Source organism: Bos indicus, chromosome 18 (genome assembly GCF_029378745.1).
Source record: "Bos indicus isolate NIAB-ARS_2022 breed Sahiwal x Tharparkar chromosome 18, NIAB-ARS_B.indTharparkar_mat_pri_1.0, whole genome shotgun sequence".
Lineage (NCBI taxonomy): Eukaryota > Metazoa > Chordata > Mammalia > Artiodactyla > Bovidae > Bos > Bos indicus.
Window position 1 is genome coordinate 37411656 of NC_091777.1, and position 13504 is coordinate 37425159.

Below are 13504 nucleotides of genomic sequence, written 5' to 3' on the forward strand. Positions count from 1 at the left end.
TGTTTTTGGGCCATGTTATTCAGGAACACAACACACTTACTTCTGAAGATTTCTCTATTGCCTTTCCCTGGTGTGTATTTTCTTACTAGTGTGGCGAGAACTAACTTGATAATACAGGTGCATCTCATCATACATGCACTTAACCTATAGAAACTTGGTAATACTGACCAGGAAAGTGGTGGGGGAAAGAGAGAAGGATAAAAACAGCCACTTAAACAGTGTGGGTGGTTCTTCCTCCCGTGTGTTTCATGGGTGGAGCCTCAGGTGTAATTCGGGAACTGTGGCCTGCTATCCCCTCTATCTGCCTTAGTTCTCTGTGCCTCTCCATAGTGCAGTCCCAGAGATTTTTAAAAAATTTTATTGGAGTGTAGTTGATTTACAATGTTGTGTTGGTTTCAGTTGTATAGCAAAGTTAATCAGTTATGCATAAACATATATCCACTCTCTTTTTTTTCTTTGAGATTAATTTCTTTATTTTAATTGGAGACTAATTACTTTACAATATTGTGGTGGTTTTTGTCATACATCGACCTGAATCAGCCATGAGTGTTCATGTGTCCCCCATCCTGAACCCCCCTCCCATCTCCCTCCCCACCCCATCCCTCTGGGTTGTCCCAGAGCACTGGCTTTGAGTGTCCTGCTTCATGCATTGAACTTGCACTGATCACCTGTTTTACATAGGGTAATATACGTGTTTCAGTGCTGTTCTCTCAAATCATCCCACTCTTGCCTTCTCCCAGAGTTCAAAAGTCTGCTCTTTACATCTGTGTCTCTTTTGCTGTGTTGCATATAGGGTCGTTGTTACTGTCTTTCTAAATTCCATATATATGTGTTAATATGCTGTTTGGTGTTTCTCTTTCTGACTTACTTCACTTTGTATGATAGGCTCCAGTTTCATTCACCTCATTGGAACTGACTCAAATGCATTCTTTTTTTATAGCTGAGTAATATTCCATTGTGTATATGTACCACAGCTTCCTTATCCATTCGTCTGCCGATGGACATCTAGGTTGCTTCCATGTCCTAGTTATTGTAAACAGTGCTGCAGTGAACACTGGGGGTACATGTGTCTCTTTCAGTTCTGGTTTCCTCGGTGTGTATGCCCAGCAGTGGGATTGCTGGGTCATTTGGCAGTTCTATTTCAAATTTTTTAAGGAATCTCTACACTGTACTCCACAGTGGCTGTACTAGTTTGCATTCCCACTAGCAGTGTAAGAGGATTCCCTTTTCTCCACACCCTCTCCAGTATTCATTGTTTGTGGACTTTTTGATGGCACCCATTCTGACTGGCATGAAATGGTGCCTCATTGTGATTTTGATTTGCATTTCTCTGATAATGAGTGATGTTGAGCATCTTTTCATGTGTTTCTTAGCCATCTGTATGTCTCCTTTGGAGAAATGTCTGTTTAGTTCTTCGGCCCACTTTTTGATTGGGTCATTTATTTTTCTGATATTGAGTTGCATGAGCTGCTTGTATATTTTGGAGATTAATTCTTTGTCAGTTGTTTCATTTGCTCTTATTTTCTTCCATTCTGAAGGCTGCCTTTTCACCTTGCTTATAGTTTCCTTTGTTGTGCAAAAGCTTTTAAGTTTAATTAGGTCCCATTTGTTTATTTTTGTTTTTATTTCCATTACTCTGGAAGGTGGGTAATAGAGGATCTTGCTGTCATTTATGTCAGAGAGTGTTCTGCCTATGTTTTCCTCTAAGAGTTTTATAGTTTCTGGTCTTACATTTAGATCTTTAATCTATTTTGAGTTTATTTTTGTGTTATGGTGTTAGAAGCTAGAAAGTGTTCTAGTTTCATTCTTTTACAGGTGGTTGACCAGTTTTCCCAGCATCTCTTGTTAAGGGAATTGTCTTTTTTTTGCCATTGTGTTTTTTTGCCTCCTTTGTCAAGGATATGGTGTCCATAGGTACATGGATTTATCTCTGGGCTTTTTATTTTGTTCCATTGATCAATATGTCTGTGTTTGTGTAGTACCATACTGTCTTGATGACTGTAGCTTTGTATAGTATAGTCTGAAGTCAGGCAGGTTGATTGCTCCAGTTCCATTCTTCTTTCTCAAGATTGCTTTGACTATTTGAGGTTTTTTGTATTTCCATACAAATTGTGAAATTATTTATTCTAGTTCTGTGAAAAATACCATTGGTAGCTTGATAGGGATTGTATTCAGTCTGTAGATTGCTTTGGGTAATATACTCATTTTCACTATACTGATTCTTCCAATCCACGAACATGGTATATTTCTCCATCTATTTGTGTCATCTTTGATTTAAAAAATATGGAATGCTTCACAAATTTGCATGTCAACCTTGTGCAGGGGCCATGCTAATCTTAGTATATGGGCTGCTAAAGCAAGCACTATCCACTCTTTTTAAAGATTCTTTTCCTGTATAGGTCATTACAGAGTGTACTGAATAGTATTCCCTGTGCTGTAAGTAGGTCCTTATTAGTTATCTCTTTTATATATAGTAGTATGTATATGTGTCAATCCCAATCTCCCAGTTTACCCTTCTCCTAGTCCTAGAGTTTTAAGATCTAATTTTTAAAGACACCAAGGCCCTCAAATGTAAGCCAACTATTTTATCTGATATTTAGCTGAAGGAACACCAAAAACAACACAGTGAAGCAAAAATCTGGCTATTTGGAATCTATTGAAAGATAATATGCCAACCTCTCTTCCGTTGCCTTCCTAAGAGCTCTTCAGGGATGTCATTTTGGAAATATGTGATTTTTACCTTATTTGTTGACTTTAAAATTTAAATGCTATGTGAAGATTTGACTCCATGTGTAAGAAAACTGGCATTTTATGTTTCCTCAGATAGTGAATAAATAAACTCTAGATGAATGTGAGACCTTTATTTTGACTTATCTTTTAAGAATAAGAAACATTCAAAATACCATTTTAAGCATTCAAAATTAATTAGAAATTGTTGAAAGGAAATGTATCTTTACAGTGAAGTGACCTGGCAAACTGGGCCCACATTAACCACAGGATCAAAATTAGCATCCCCCATAAGGGGATTGCCTGGTGTATACAGTAAGTCTACATCCTAACCTGGGTGGTTAGTATTCTTGACAAAAATGTTCAATGTGCATCTAACCACGAGGGAACAATCAGAAAAATGCAGGATTCAGTGTGTTTTTATGAGACATCTGGTGGAAGTCTTTAAAAATCATTGTCATGGAAGAAGAAGGGAGTGCATTCTAGGTGTTAAAAGATTAAGGAGATAGCAACTGAAAATAATTTATGCATCTTGATTGGATCCTGGGTTGGGGGAAAAACAGCTTTAAAAATATATTTAGAATAATTGGGGAGATTTGAATATGGAATGAATATCAACTGAAAGAGGGAGTGACTATACATTTTTTTCTAGGTATGATAACAGTTGGGTAGAGATGGGGTGGGAGAATGTCCTTATTTTTAGCAGTTGCTTTCTGAAAGTAATTTGGGCTGATCTGTCATGAGGTCTACAACTTACTTACAAATAGTTTACCAAAAATTAAATTGTGTAGATAAATATGCATATACATACACATACAGACATAGATGTCTTACATCTGTATTTTGTGCTATCCAATAGGTTAGAAAGTGTAGCCACAAAAAACTATTTACATTAAAATTAAATAAAATTTAAAGCTCAAATCCTCAGTCTCACTAGCATAGTTCAAGCCATGTGTATATTGCAGCAGTGTATTGAACAGTGATGGAGTGGATATTTTTATTATTGTAGAGGTTCTCCGGGTAACACTGGTGATAGTCACAGAGAGGGGGGAAAAGTGAATGTAGCAAAATGATAACAATTAGTGAAGAATATGCTATTATTTTTCTTCAATTTTCTGTAAATTGGAAACTTCATGGTAAAAAACACTAATTACATTATGTGATCTTAGCTTGCATCCAGGACTAGGAAAAAAATCTTTCCTTTTCTCTTTTGCTATAATGGACATCGATAAGATAATTGGCAAAATTTGAATAAGGTCTGTACCTTAACATAATAGTATCAAAGAATGTTGAATTTCCTAATGTTGATAATTGTACTATGGTTCTGTTAGAAAATGTCACAGTTAGTAGAAAAGACAGCCTGAAATATTTAGGACTAAAGGGGCATAGTGTCTACAGCTCACTCTTAGTTTTAGTTAAAAATGAATATGTGTATAAGAGAAAATCAAGGGAGAAAAAGAGAATGATAAAGCAGATACAGTAAAAAGTTTGGTGATTCTGGGTGAAGGGTTTATAAGAATTCTTTGTATTTGTCTCACAACTTTTCTAAACATCTGAAATTATATATATATGTATATACACACATTATATATATATATATATATATTTTTTTTTTTTTTTTTTTTAAGTAAATACTAAAAAACAAGGACCAGAACTTCTCTGGTGGTACGGTGGCTAGACTCCGTGTTCCCAGTGCTGGGAGCCTGGGTTCCATCTCTGATCAGGGAACTAGATCCTACATGCCACAAGTAAGATCTGGTGCAGCCAAATAAATATTTTAAACAAACAAAAAAACAAGGGCCAAAAGGAAACATGACGGCAGAGTTCACAGAACTGGGCTGGGAGCTGGGAGACTTGGTTCAAGGCTGAGCACTGCTCTGACTAGCTCTCTGATTTTGGATACATTGTCTTACCTCTCTGGATCTTAGTTGGCCCAACTGTTAAATAAAAGGCTAGAACTTTTTGATTTCAAAGAAACTGTCTTGCTCAAAATGGTAGGACTCTGCAAGTAGTCCCTGTTTTCTTTTTAGATTTAAGGGTCTGCATGCAGAGCTACCCTCCTACCACTAGGTGGCCTCAGTTAACCTCGATCTTTGTGTGTGGTAGTCTCGTTTTCCCACTCTGGGCCACATTTCCAAGTACTACAACCTTTTTTCCTAGGACCATCCACTGTTGCTTCTGAAACTTCACCACAGCTTTCTTGCTGTTGTTCCTTGATTTCTCTCTCCTGTTTTTTGGGGCCTGGAGAAGAAAAGGATTGCTAGAAGAGAATCAGAGGTGGCTTTGCCCTGTCCCCGGTTGTGGACCTTTACAGGATTGTCACCCCTCAGAAGGTCTGGGAGGGAGAAGTATGCTAACTTTTGGTGGGAGCTCTGGCTCAGGCAGTCTTCTCATCACTGGTGAGGATTGTCAGTTATGTCTTCTGATTTGGGGCATAGGATAGAAGCCATGTAGATGGGTTTTGTCCTAGTGACCTGGAGTTTCCACTGTGGCTGATACATAGTATAAAAGGAGCTTGTCTAGCATCCAGCCCTGGGCATATGCTTGCTTAGATGGTCCTGAGTCCCTGGCTAGCTGGTAGGTACCATGTGAGCATCAGAAATGCTGCCACACAAAGGAAATGAACAAAAGAGGAAATGCAGATGGTTAACAAGTACATGGGAAAAATATTCACTCCGGCTAGTGACTGAAGGAACAAATGAGAACAAATAAGCAAAGTCCGGTCATGACGTAGGGCATAGTGTGGAGTCAGAGGCAGCCAGAGGCACATCCTGGCTCAAAGCTCCTGGATATGTAGCCTGGGGCAGTGACCTAGCTTCTCCAAGCCTGTTTCCTCCTGGGTGAAATGCAGTGATGAGGTTATTTCCTGCCTCACTATAAGGATTCGGTGAGATAATGTGTGCACAGCATAGTATCTGTGACAAGTGCTAATTAACTCTTAGCTGTTATCTTTATGCTATTTCTTTTTTTTTTTTTTGCCTCACCTACATGATTTGCCAAGAGTGGAAAAAAAAACCATAGTACTCAGTGCTATGCAGTGTTTGGTGAAATGGGTATGTTCCTATAGTGCTGATGGGTATCTACATGGGTTTAGAAAGGAATTGAGCGGTTTTAAGAACTTTAGAAAATGTTCGTATCCTTTGGAAGAATACTCAGACATGCATGCAGATACTTTATACATTTGTGGTCATTTTTCCTGAGCCAAAAGTTGGAGGCAATTTATTCAACAATGGAAAAATAGTTCACTAAATTATGGCATATCCTTATAAACGGGCTTAGGTTGTAACTTTTGAAATGAATTTTGAGGGGAGAGGAGTTTTTAAGGAATTAGGGACGTAAGAGATGAAAGTCTAGAAAAAGTCTGTATTCACCAGATATCAGAAAAAGTCTAGTATGACTTAATGATAATCATCCCAGTGTTTTCAGGTTAGGAGTGATTTTTTTTTTATCTTCTTTTCTTGTGCTATATATATATTTTTTATATCCTCACATTTTAAAAAAGTCCTTTTAGAATGAGGGAAAAGCAAAATTTCTCTTTTTAAAGGAAACAACAAAAAAGAGGTAGAACATGTGCCACAGGGGGGCAGCTGGGAGCCCTCTGACTCATCCTTGACTTTTTCTGTCTTTCCCGGCCAGTGGTGTCAGCAAAGCCCAAGGTGCATAGTCGTCAACCTCGAATTAACTCGTTTGTGGAAGTGGCTGTGGATGGACTCCCCAGCGAGACCAAGAAGACTGGAAAGCGAATTGGGAGCTCTGAGCTTCTCTGGAACGAGATCATCATTTTGTAAGAGAAAACCCCTTCTCTCCGAAGGCAGCTCCCCTGGGGGAGGTCGAGAAGGGGGTTGTGGGAGATCCAGGTTTCGTGTATCAGCCTCTAGTCCTCTGCCTTGGGTACCTGATGCACCTTCTCTTCAGGTGTTTTTACATTGTCGAGCTCACAGAGCATTCATTGTTTGCTAGATGGTACAGGGTCAGCTCGGGTGGGTGGGGTGGGGAAGGGTATCTGTGACTGTCTTCCTCTTTGGGGTCCCCCCTTGGTCTCCAAGATGACAGCAGTATAATTTCTCTGCCTTCTTCTAAGTTGCAGGAATGACTGGTCTGCTTGGATGTGATGAATCAAGTATTTGTTTTCCAGGAATGTCACAGCCCAGAGTCATTTAGACCTGAAGGTCTGGAGCTGCCACACCTTGAGAAATGAACTGCTAGGCACCGCCTCCATCAACCTCTCCAATGTCCTGAAGAACAATGGGGGCAAAAGTATGTATGATGCAGGGGTGGCTGACGTGATTCATCTGTGGGTGTGGGGAAGGGATATGAAGGCAGGGATCTCTCTCATGTGGCGGATAAACCTGGGTGATGCCGTTTCCTCCTGGACCAGGGGCTGCAGTGACTCTGCTCCCTGTGCATAGGATCCCTGGAGTTCTAGGGAAGCTGAGGGCTACCCTCTGCTTCTACTGTGGGACTCAGCCCCCTTGGTCCAGGGCCCTTCATGTTGGGACGTTTCCCTCTTGATCTTTCCTCAGGGATATGTGTACTCTCCTTCTGCCCCTGCCCCTCTTTTCCTAATGTGTGATGTGTAGAATCAGACTGTTGAATGCTTCCAGCCTAAATCATCTTTTCCCAGTCTGATCCCTCAAACAGAACAAAGGAGCTCCATGCGTGTGTGTGTGTGCACGTGTGCGTGCGTGTCTGCATGGGATGGTGTTACAAACGGTGCTCTGTGCAGGCACTTGATAAACATTTCCTGGATATTGGAATGTGATGGAAACTCCATCATGATTATTCAAAGTGTCTCTGCTACACAGAGATCTAAATCCTAATGTCTGTTTATTGCTGTTTGTGGTCAGTGGAGTAGCTCGTGGTTGTGGCATCTGGACCCTCCCTCATAAAGCCTCTATTCAGAGCAGCACCAGATGTGGTGAGGGAATGCCACAGAAAGAAAGCCTCCTTCTTCTCTTGATGTCTGCTGTCTAGCAAATATTTTCTGAACGTGGATGTAGCTTGAGAGAGAGGTGGGGCTGGGGAGCACTGAGATTCAAGGGTCTCGCCTTTCTGAGCCTGTCCTTTCTGATGGGCCTCGTGAGTGCTGTGCGAGGCTCCCCCAGTCTCTTCCTTTCTGCAGGGCACGCAGTGATGTGCATCCGCTGTGGATCTGGGAATCGTCTGAAATCAGGGCCTGCCTCTGTTCTAATTCTACAGGGAACTACCCCCTGCTCTGTCTTCCGAGTTGGTCTTTATTTTCTCACATGCTAGTCTACCTTTTATAATTTGATTTTAAGGGTAATTATGTTTACTATGTCATTTGGAAATATACTTCTGGGCATTCTCCCGTTAGGATCATCAACCGACATGCATGTGCTTTTCTCTCCTTTTTCTTGTGTCTGGTTGGCGTACTTTTGCTTTCAATGGCAAAGGTAATTGTAGAAAAACTGGGACTTGCACAAAAGCACAAAGAAAATAAAATAAAAGCACAAAGAAAATAAAATAAATTCCCCTGGAAGCACAGTACCTAGTGATAATTATTATTAACTTTTTGATATATACCATTGAGGTTTTTTTTTTTTTTCCCTGTATACAGTGTCTTAATATTTAAGATGTTAGTGAAACAAAATTGAGATCATACATGATCATATTATTTTGCAACATGCCTTTTTTTCTTCAAAATTAATATAGAGACTTCCTTGATGGTTCAGTGCTTAAGACTCTCTGCTTCCACTGTAGGAAAGTCTTAAGTAGGAGGCATGGGTTCAGTCCCTGGCCAGGAAGCTAAGATCCTCATGCTGAGCGGCATGGCCATAAAAAAAAAAAGAAAAATTAGAATGTGTTAATATATTTTTATATTAATTGTGATAAAAAACACATAACATAAAACTCATCTTCTTAACCATTTAGAAATGTACAGTTGAGTGTCATTAATTTCATTCACATGATTCTGTAGCTATCACCTCCATCCATCTCCAGAGCTTTTTCATCTTGCTAGACTCGAACTCTGTACCCATTAAACAGCAACTTCCTCACTCCCTTCAACCTCCACCATTCTACTCTCTGTCTCTTTGAATCTAGATATTGCCTGTAAGTGGAATCATGCGCTTTTGTGTCTTTCTTCTTTCACTCAGCATAATGTCCTTAAGGCCCATTCACGTGGCATGTATCAGAATCACCTTTTTTCTCTTTTTTAAAAATTTATTTTATTTTATCTTGGTCAAGCTGTGTGGCTTGCAGGATCTTAGCTCCCCAACCCGGGATTGAACCCGTGCCCTCAGCAGGGAAAGTGCAGAGTCCTAACCACTGGACCACCAGGTATTTCCCTGGAATCACCTTTTTAATGTTGAATAATAGTCCATTGTATGGATACACCACATTTTGTTGGTCCATCCATCCATTAAAGGACACATGAACTGCTCCTTTTTTTCCTGTAGTGAACAGTGCTGTTGTGAACATGGGTGTGCAAATATCTCTTCAAGTCCATGCTTTCAATTCTTTCGGAAATATATTCAGAATAGAATAGCAGGATCATGTGGTAATTCTCTTAATTTTTTGAGGAACTACCATACTGTTTTCTGTCACTGCAGTACCATAAGATATATCAACATAACTTTAATTGTTCTTCAAAAGTTAATTTTTGATGTCTGTCTGGTAGTCGTCTGTCAGATGACTGTGTGAAAATTTAAGGTTGAACACGTGAGTAATTTTCAGTGGTCACAGATGATTTTCACAGTCACAGATAATGCTGTGATGGTACTCTTACAAGTTTACAGATTTTTGTACCAGTTGTTGAAAATTTGGGTTAAATTACTGAACACTGACTTGCTGGATTTAAATACTTTTCAAGGCTTTGGACACATATTGCAAGACTACTCTCCAGAGAAGTTCTCCCCATTTATCCTGCCATCAGTTTTTGCCGATGTGGCTGGTTTCTATTGTACTTTGGCATTTATTGGATTTGTTTGTAAGAAGAAAAAATGTGTGTGCGTGTGTGTGTGTGTATGTGTATATTTGGTAATTAACATTATGCCAGATTTGCTTCATCTATTTTTGGCTGCAGTATTTTATTATTTGTTTATTTTATTATTATTACTTTAAAAATAGTTTCATTTATTATTTATTTTATTTTTGGCTATGCTCGGTCTTTGTTGCTGTGCAGGGGACTCTAGTTGAGATGAGCAGTGGCTACTCTAGTTGCAGAGTGCGGGCTTCTCATGACAGTGGCTTTGGTAGCTGTGGAACACGGGTTTAGTTGCTCCTTAGCACGTGGGATCTTCCTGGACCAGGGATTGAACTGATGTCCCCTCCATTACAAGGTGGAATCTTAAACACTGGACCACCAAATTAGCCTTGGCTTCAGTATTTTAAAGTAAATTACAGATGTTTCAAGCTTTTATCCTAGATTCTTCAGCATGCATCTCATTAAAAAAGGACTCTTTTTTTTTTTTAAACATAATTACTTTTTTTTTTTTTTTTACAAAAGTACCATTGTCACATCTGGCAATATTTACATGAATTCCTCATTTTCAACTAATACCCAGTTCATATTTGATTTCACCATTTATCTCAAGGTATTGTTTTACAGTTGGTTTCCCTGAACCTGGGTTTGGGCAAGGTCCCCTCACTCCTTTTGGCTGTTATGTTTTCGAAGTCCCTCTACCTCCACTCCACTTTTTTTAAGGCTGTGATTTACTCCAGGAGACAGAATATTTTTTAAAAGTGTGTTTGTTGCCTTATTAATGTCCTTTGCTCATTTTTATACTGAAATTTACTTATACTGCATTTATTTTATTTATACTGCATTTTAAATTTATTTATACTGCATTTTTCTCTCTTGATTTTGAAAGAGCTCTTTATATATTAAGGTTGTTATTCTTTGTCTTATAATTTTTGTTTTCCCAGTTTTTCATTTGCATTTTATTTTTGCAATCATTTAAAAAAATTTTTTCCATACAGATGTTTTAAACATTTTGTAGTCGAATCTTTCACCTTTTAGGTTTTCAGCCTTTTCTTTTATGATTTGAAAGGCTTTCCCTCATTCTGAGAACAGGTAAATGATCATTTTCCTCTAGTTTACTGTGATTTTGTTTTTTTTTAACTTAATTCTCCATCCAAATGAATTTATTTTTGTGTTCACTGTGAGTAGGGATATCATTTATTTTTTATTCTATTTTTTTAAAAACTGGAATGTAAATTGCTTTACAATGTTGTGTTAGTTTCTGCTGTACAACAACATGAATCAGCCACTTGTGTACATATACCCCCTCCCTCTTGATAAGGATCTAATTTAATTTTTCCAAATATTTAACTGATTACTTTAGCACTGCTTATTGAATCTATATCCCCAGTGACTTGACTTGCTACCTTAAGCATATATTAAAAACATATGTATATCTGGGCCTGTATGGGGAGTTTATATTTCATTTGTTGTTTAGTTTCTAAAATATCTATTTATGTATTTGCTCTGATCGTAGTGGCAGTGCATGGAATCTTTTAGTTGTGGCTTGTGGGATCTAGTTCCCTGACCAGAGATCAAACCCGAGTCCCCAGCATTGGGAGCTTGGAGTCCTAGCCACTGGACCACCGGGGAAGTCCTTGTTTGTTTCTTCAATTGGCCTTTTAAAATCACTTTGTCTTAGCTATTATAACTGACAGTTCAAGTTTCTCTTCTTTTCAAAATCTTCCTGTTTTTTTCTTTGCTTGGATGATACCGTCACATGAACTTTATTTTATTGGGTTCTCCCCTCTTTCTATTCTCCTACCCCAAATCCCTTGAGATTTTGTTGGAATCCTGACGTATGTAAAGTTTCCTTTATGGAGAATTTCATACTGATTCTTCCTACACGGGAACATGGAATGTCTTTAAATTCACTCAGGTCATTTTGAAGTTATCTTCAGATAGATTCTTTTAATTTTTGGAGAAGCTTTGATATTATTTTTAGTGGGATAATTTCCTATTATGTCTTTTGACTTAATGTTTATTACTGGTATATGACTGTTAGTGTTTGTGTTTTTTATAGTCAGTTGCTGACTTCTTAGTATAGATTTTCAACAGTTTCTTTTGGTAGACATTTTTTTTTTTTAATGTGGGCCATTTTTAAAGTCTTTATTGAATTTGTTACGATATTGCTTCTGTTTTTCTGTGTTTTGGTTTTTTTGGCCATGAAGCTCCCTGACCAGGGATCAACCCACACCCACTGCATTGGAAGGCAAAGTCTTAACCACTGGGCCACGAAGGAAGTCCTTTGGTAGATGTTTATATGGTTTCTAAGATCAATAATTTTGCTCCTCTTAGGAGTTAATTATACTTTTTTCTTGTCAGTTGCTTTGCATACAACTTCCTGTTTTAGTGGCGATGGAATAGGTATCCTTTCCTGTTTAATAACCAAGCTTATATTATAGTGACTTCTTCAGGTATGAGGTTGAGGATTAGTTGGTAACCTGTCTTCTTGGTTTATTAATTATTGTTGTCTTTTAAAAAATATCTAGATGGGGTTTGAATTTTTAGCAAATAGTTTTTAAGCGGCCATTTGGATAATTACATGATTTTTCTCCTTTTGATGTATTATATTAATTTCCATGTAGTAACAACCTTAGAATTTCTGGAATATACCTAATTGCTTCTGGTAGATTATTCCTTGAAAATTTTGTTAGAATTGCTTATTCATATTTTATTTGGGAGTTTTCCATCTATATTCATGAGTGACATTTGTTTGTAGTTTTGTACTATTTTTGTCAGCTTTGGAATTGAGGCTAGGCTAATTTTATAAAGTAAATTGAAGTGCTTTCCAATTTTGGGAATAGACTCTATAACATGAGAATTATCTGTTCCATGAGTGCAGGAAAGAGCTTACCCATAAAACCAACTAGGTCTGGCAGCTTTCTCTGAAATAATTCTTTGATGACTTTTTCAGTCTTTTCCCCCCATAATGATTGGTTTGTTCAGCTTTTCTGATTTATCTTGTGTCAATTTTGTTAATTCATATTTTCTGAGAAAACCATTTCATGAGATATTCAAAGTATTAATATAAAGATTTTAGATAGCATTCTCATTTTTAAAAATGTTTCTGATTTTTCTCACTTAAAAATGTTGATATTTGTGTGGAAGTGAAAGTCGCTCAGTTGTGTCTGACTCTTTGTGACCCCATGTGGACTATACAGTCCATGGAATTCTCCAGGCCAGAATACTGGACTGGTTCTCCAGGGAATCTTCCCAACCCAGGTATCAAACCCAGGTCTCCTGCATTGCAGGTGGATTCTTTACCATCTGAGTCACAAAGAAAGCCCAAGAATACTGGAATGGGTAGCCTATCCCTTCTCCAGGGGATGTTCCTGACCCAGGAATTGAACCGGGGTCTCCTGCATTGCAGGCGGATTCTTTACCAACTGAGCTATGATATTTGTGTATTTTTTCCCAATTTTTTTCTCTTGCCTGGCATAAACATTTTTGTTTTAATTTTTGGCTTTTGATTTATTTTTTCACAGGACAGCTATTGTATTTGGACTTATCAATTATATTGTATTTTCTAATGTTAATTTCCATTTTTAGTGTTAACTTTTTTCAACCCTTTGTTCTAGATTTGCCTTATTTATTCAGTCAGTCGTTTATAGCTGTTTGAGTTGAAAGCTTAGTGCCTTTTTACTTTTGTACTGTCTTATTTAATAATGAAAACATTCTTGCTTTAATCATGCTTTTGATTTTCTTTCCCCCTTGGTATTGAAGTTGTTTTCTTCTTTTAAAAGTGCACAAATCTTAAGCGAGACAGCTCAGTGAGTATTTACGTATGTCCAC

General features: G+C 38.0%; 1 protein-coding gene and 1 pseudogene across 5 annotated transcripts in view; one reads left to right on the forward strand and one right to left on the reverse strand.

Moving 5' to 3' along the window:
- WWP2 (WW domain containing E3 ubiquitin protein ligase 2) overlaps positions 1–13504 on the forward strand; it is a 146472-nt gene that overhangs the window by 21407 nt on the left and 111561 nt on the right. For all 5 annotated transcript variants that reach the window (XM_070770836.1, XM_070770832.1, XM_070770833.1 and 2 more), the window contains exons 3-4: positions 6364–6511; positions 6863–6984. In XM_070770836.1, the coding sequence (XP_070626937.1) occupies positions 6364–6511; positions 6863–6984 (270 nt within the window). The remainder of the gene's footprint in view (positions 1–6363; positions 6512–6862; positions 6985–13504) is intronic.
- Positions 2278–2339, reverse strand: LOC139177437 (U6 spliceosomal RNA; annotated as a pseudogene).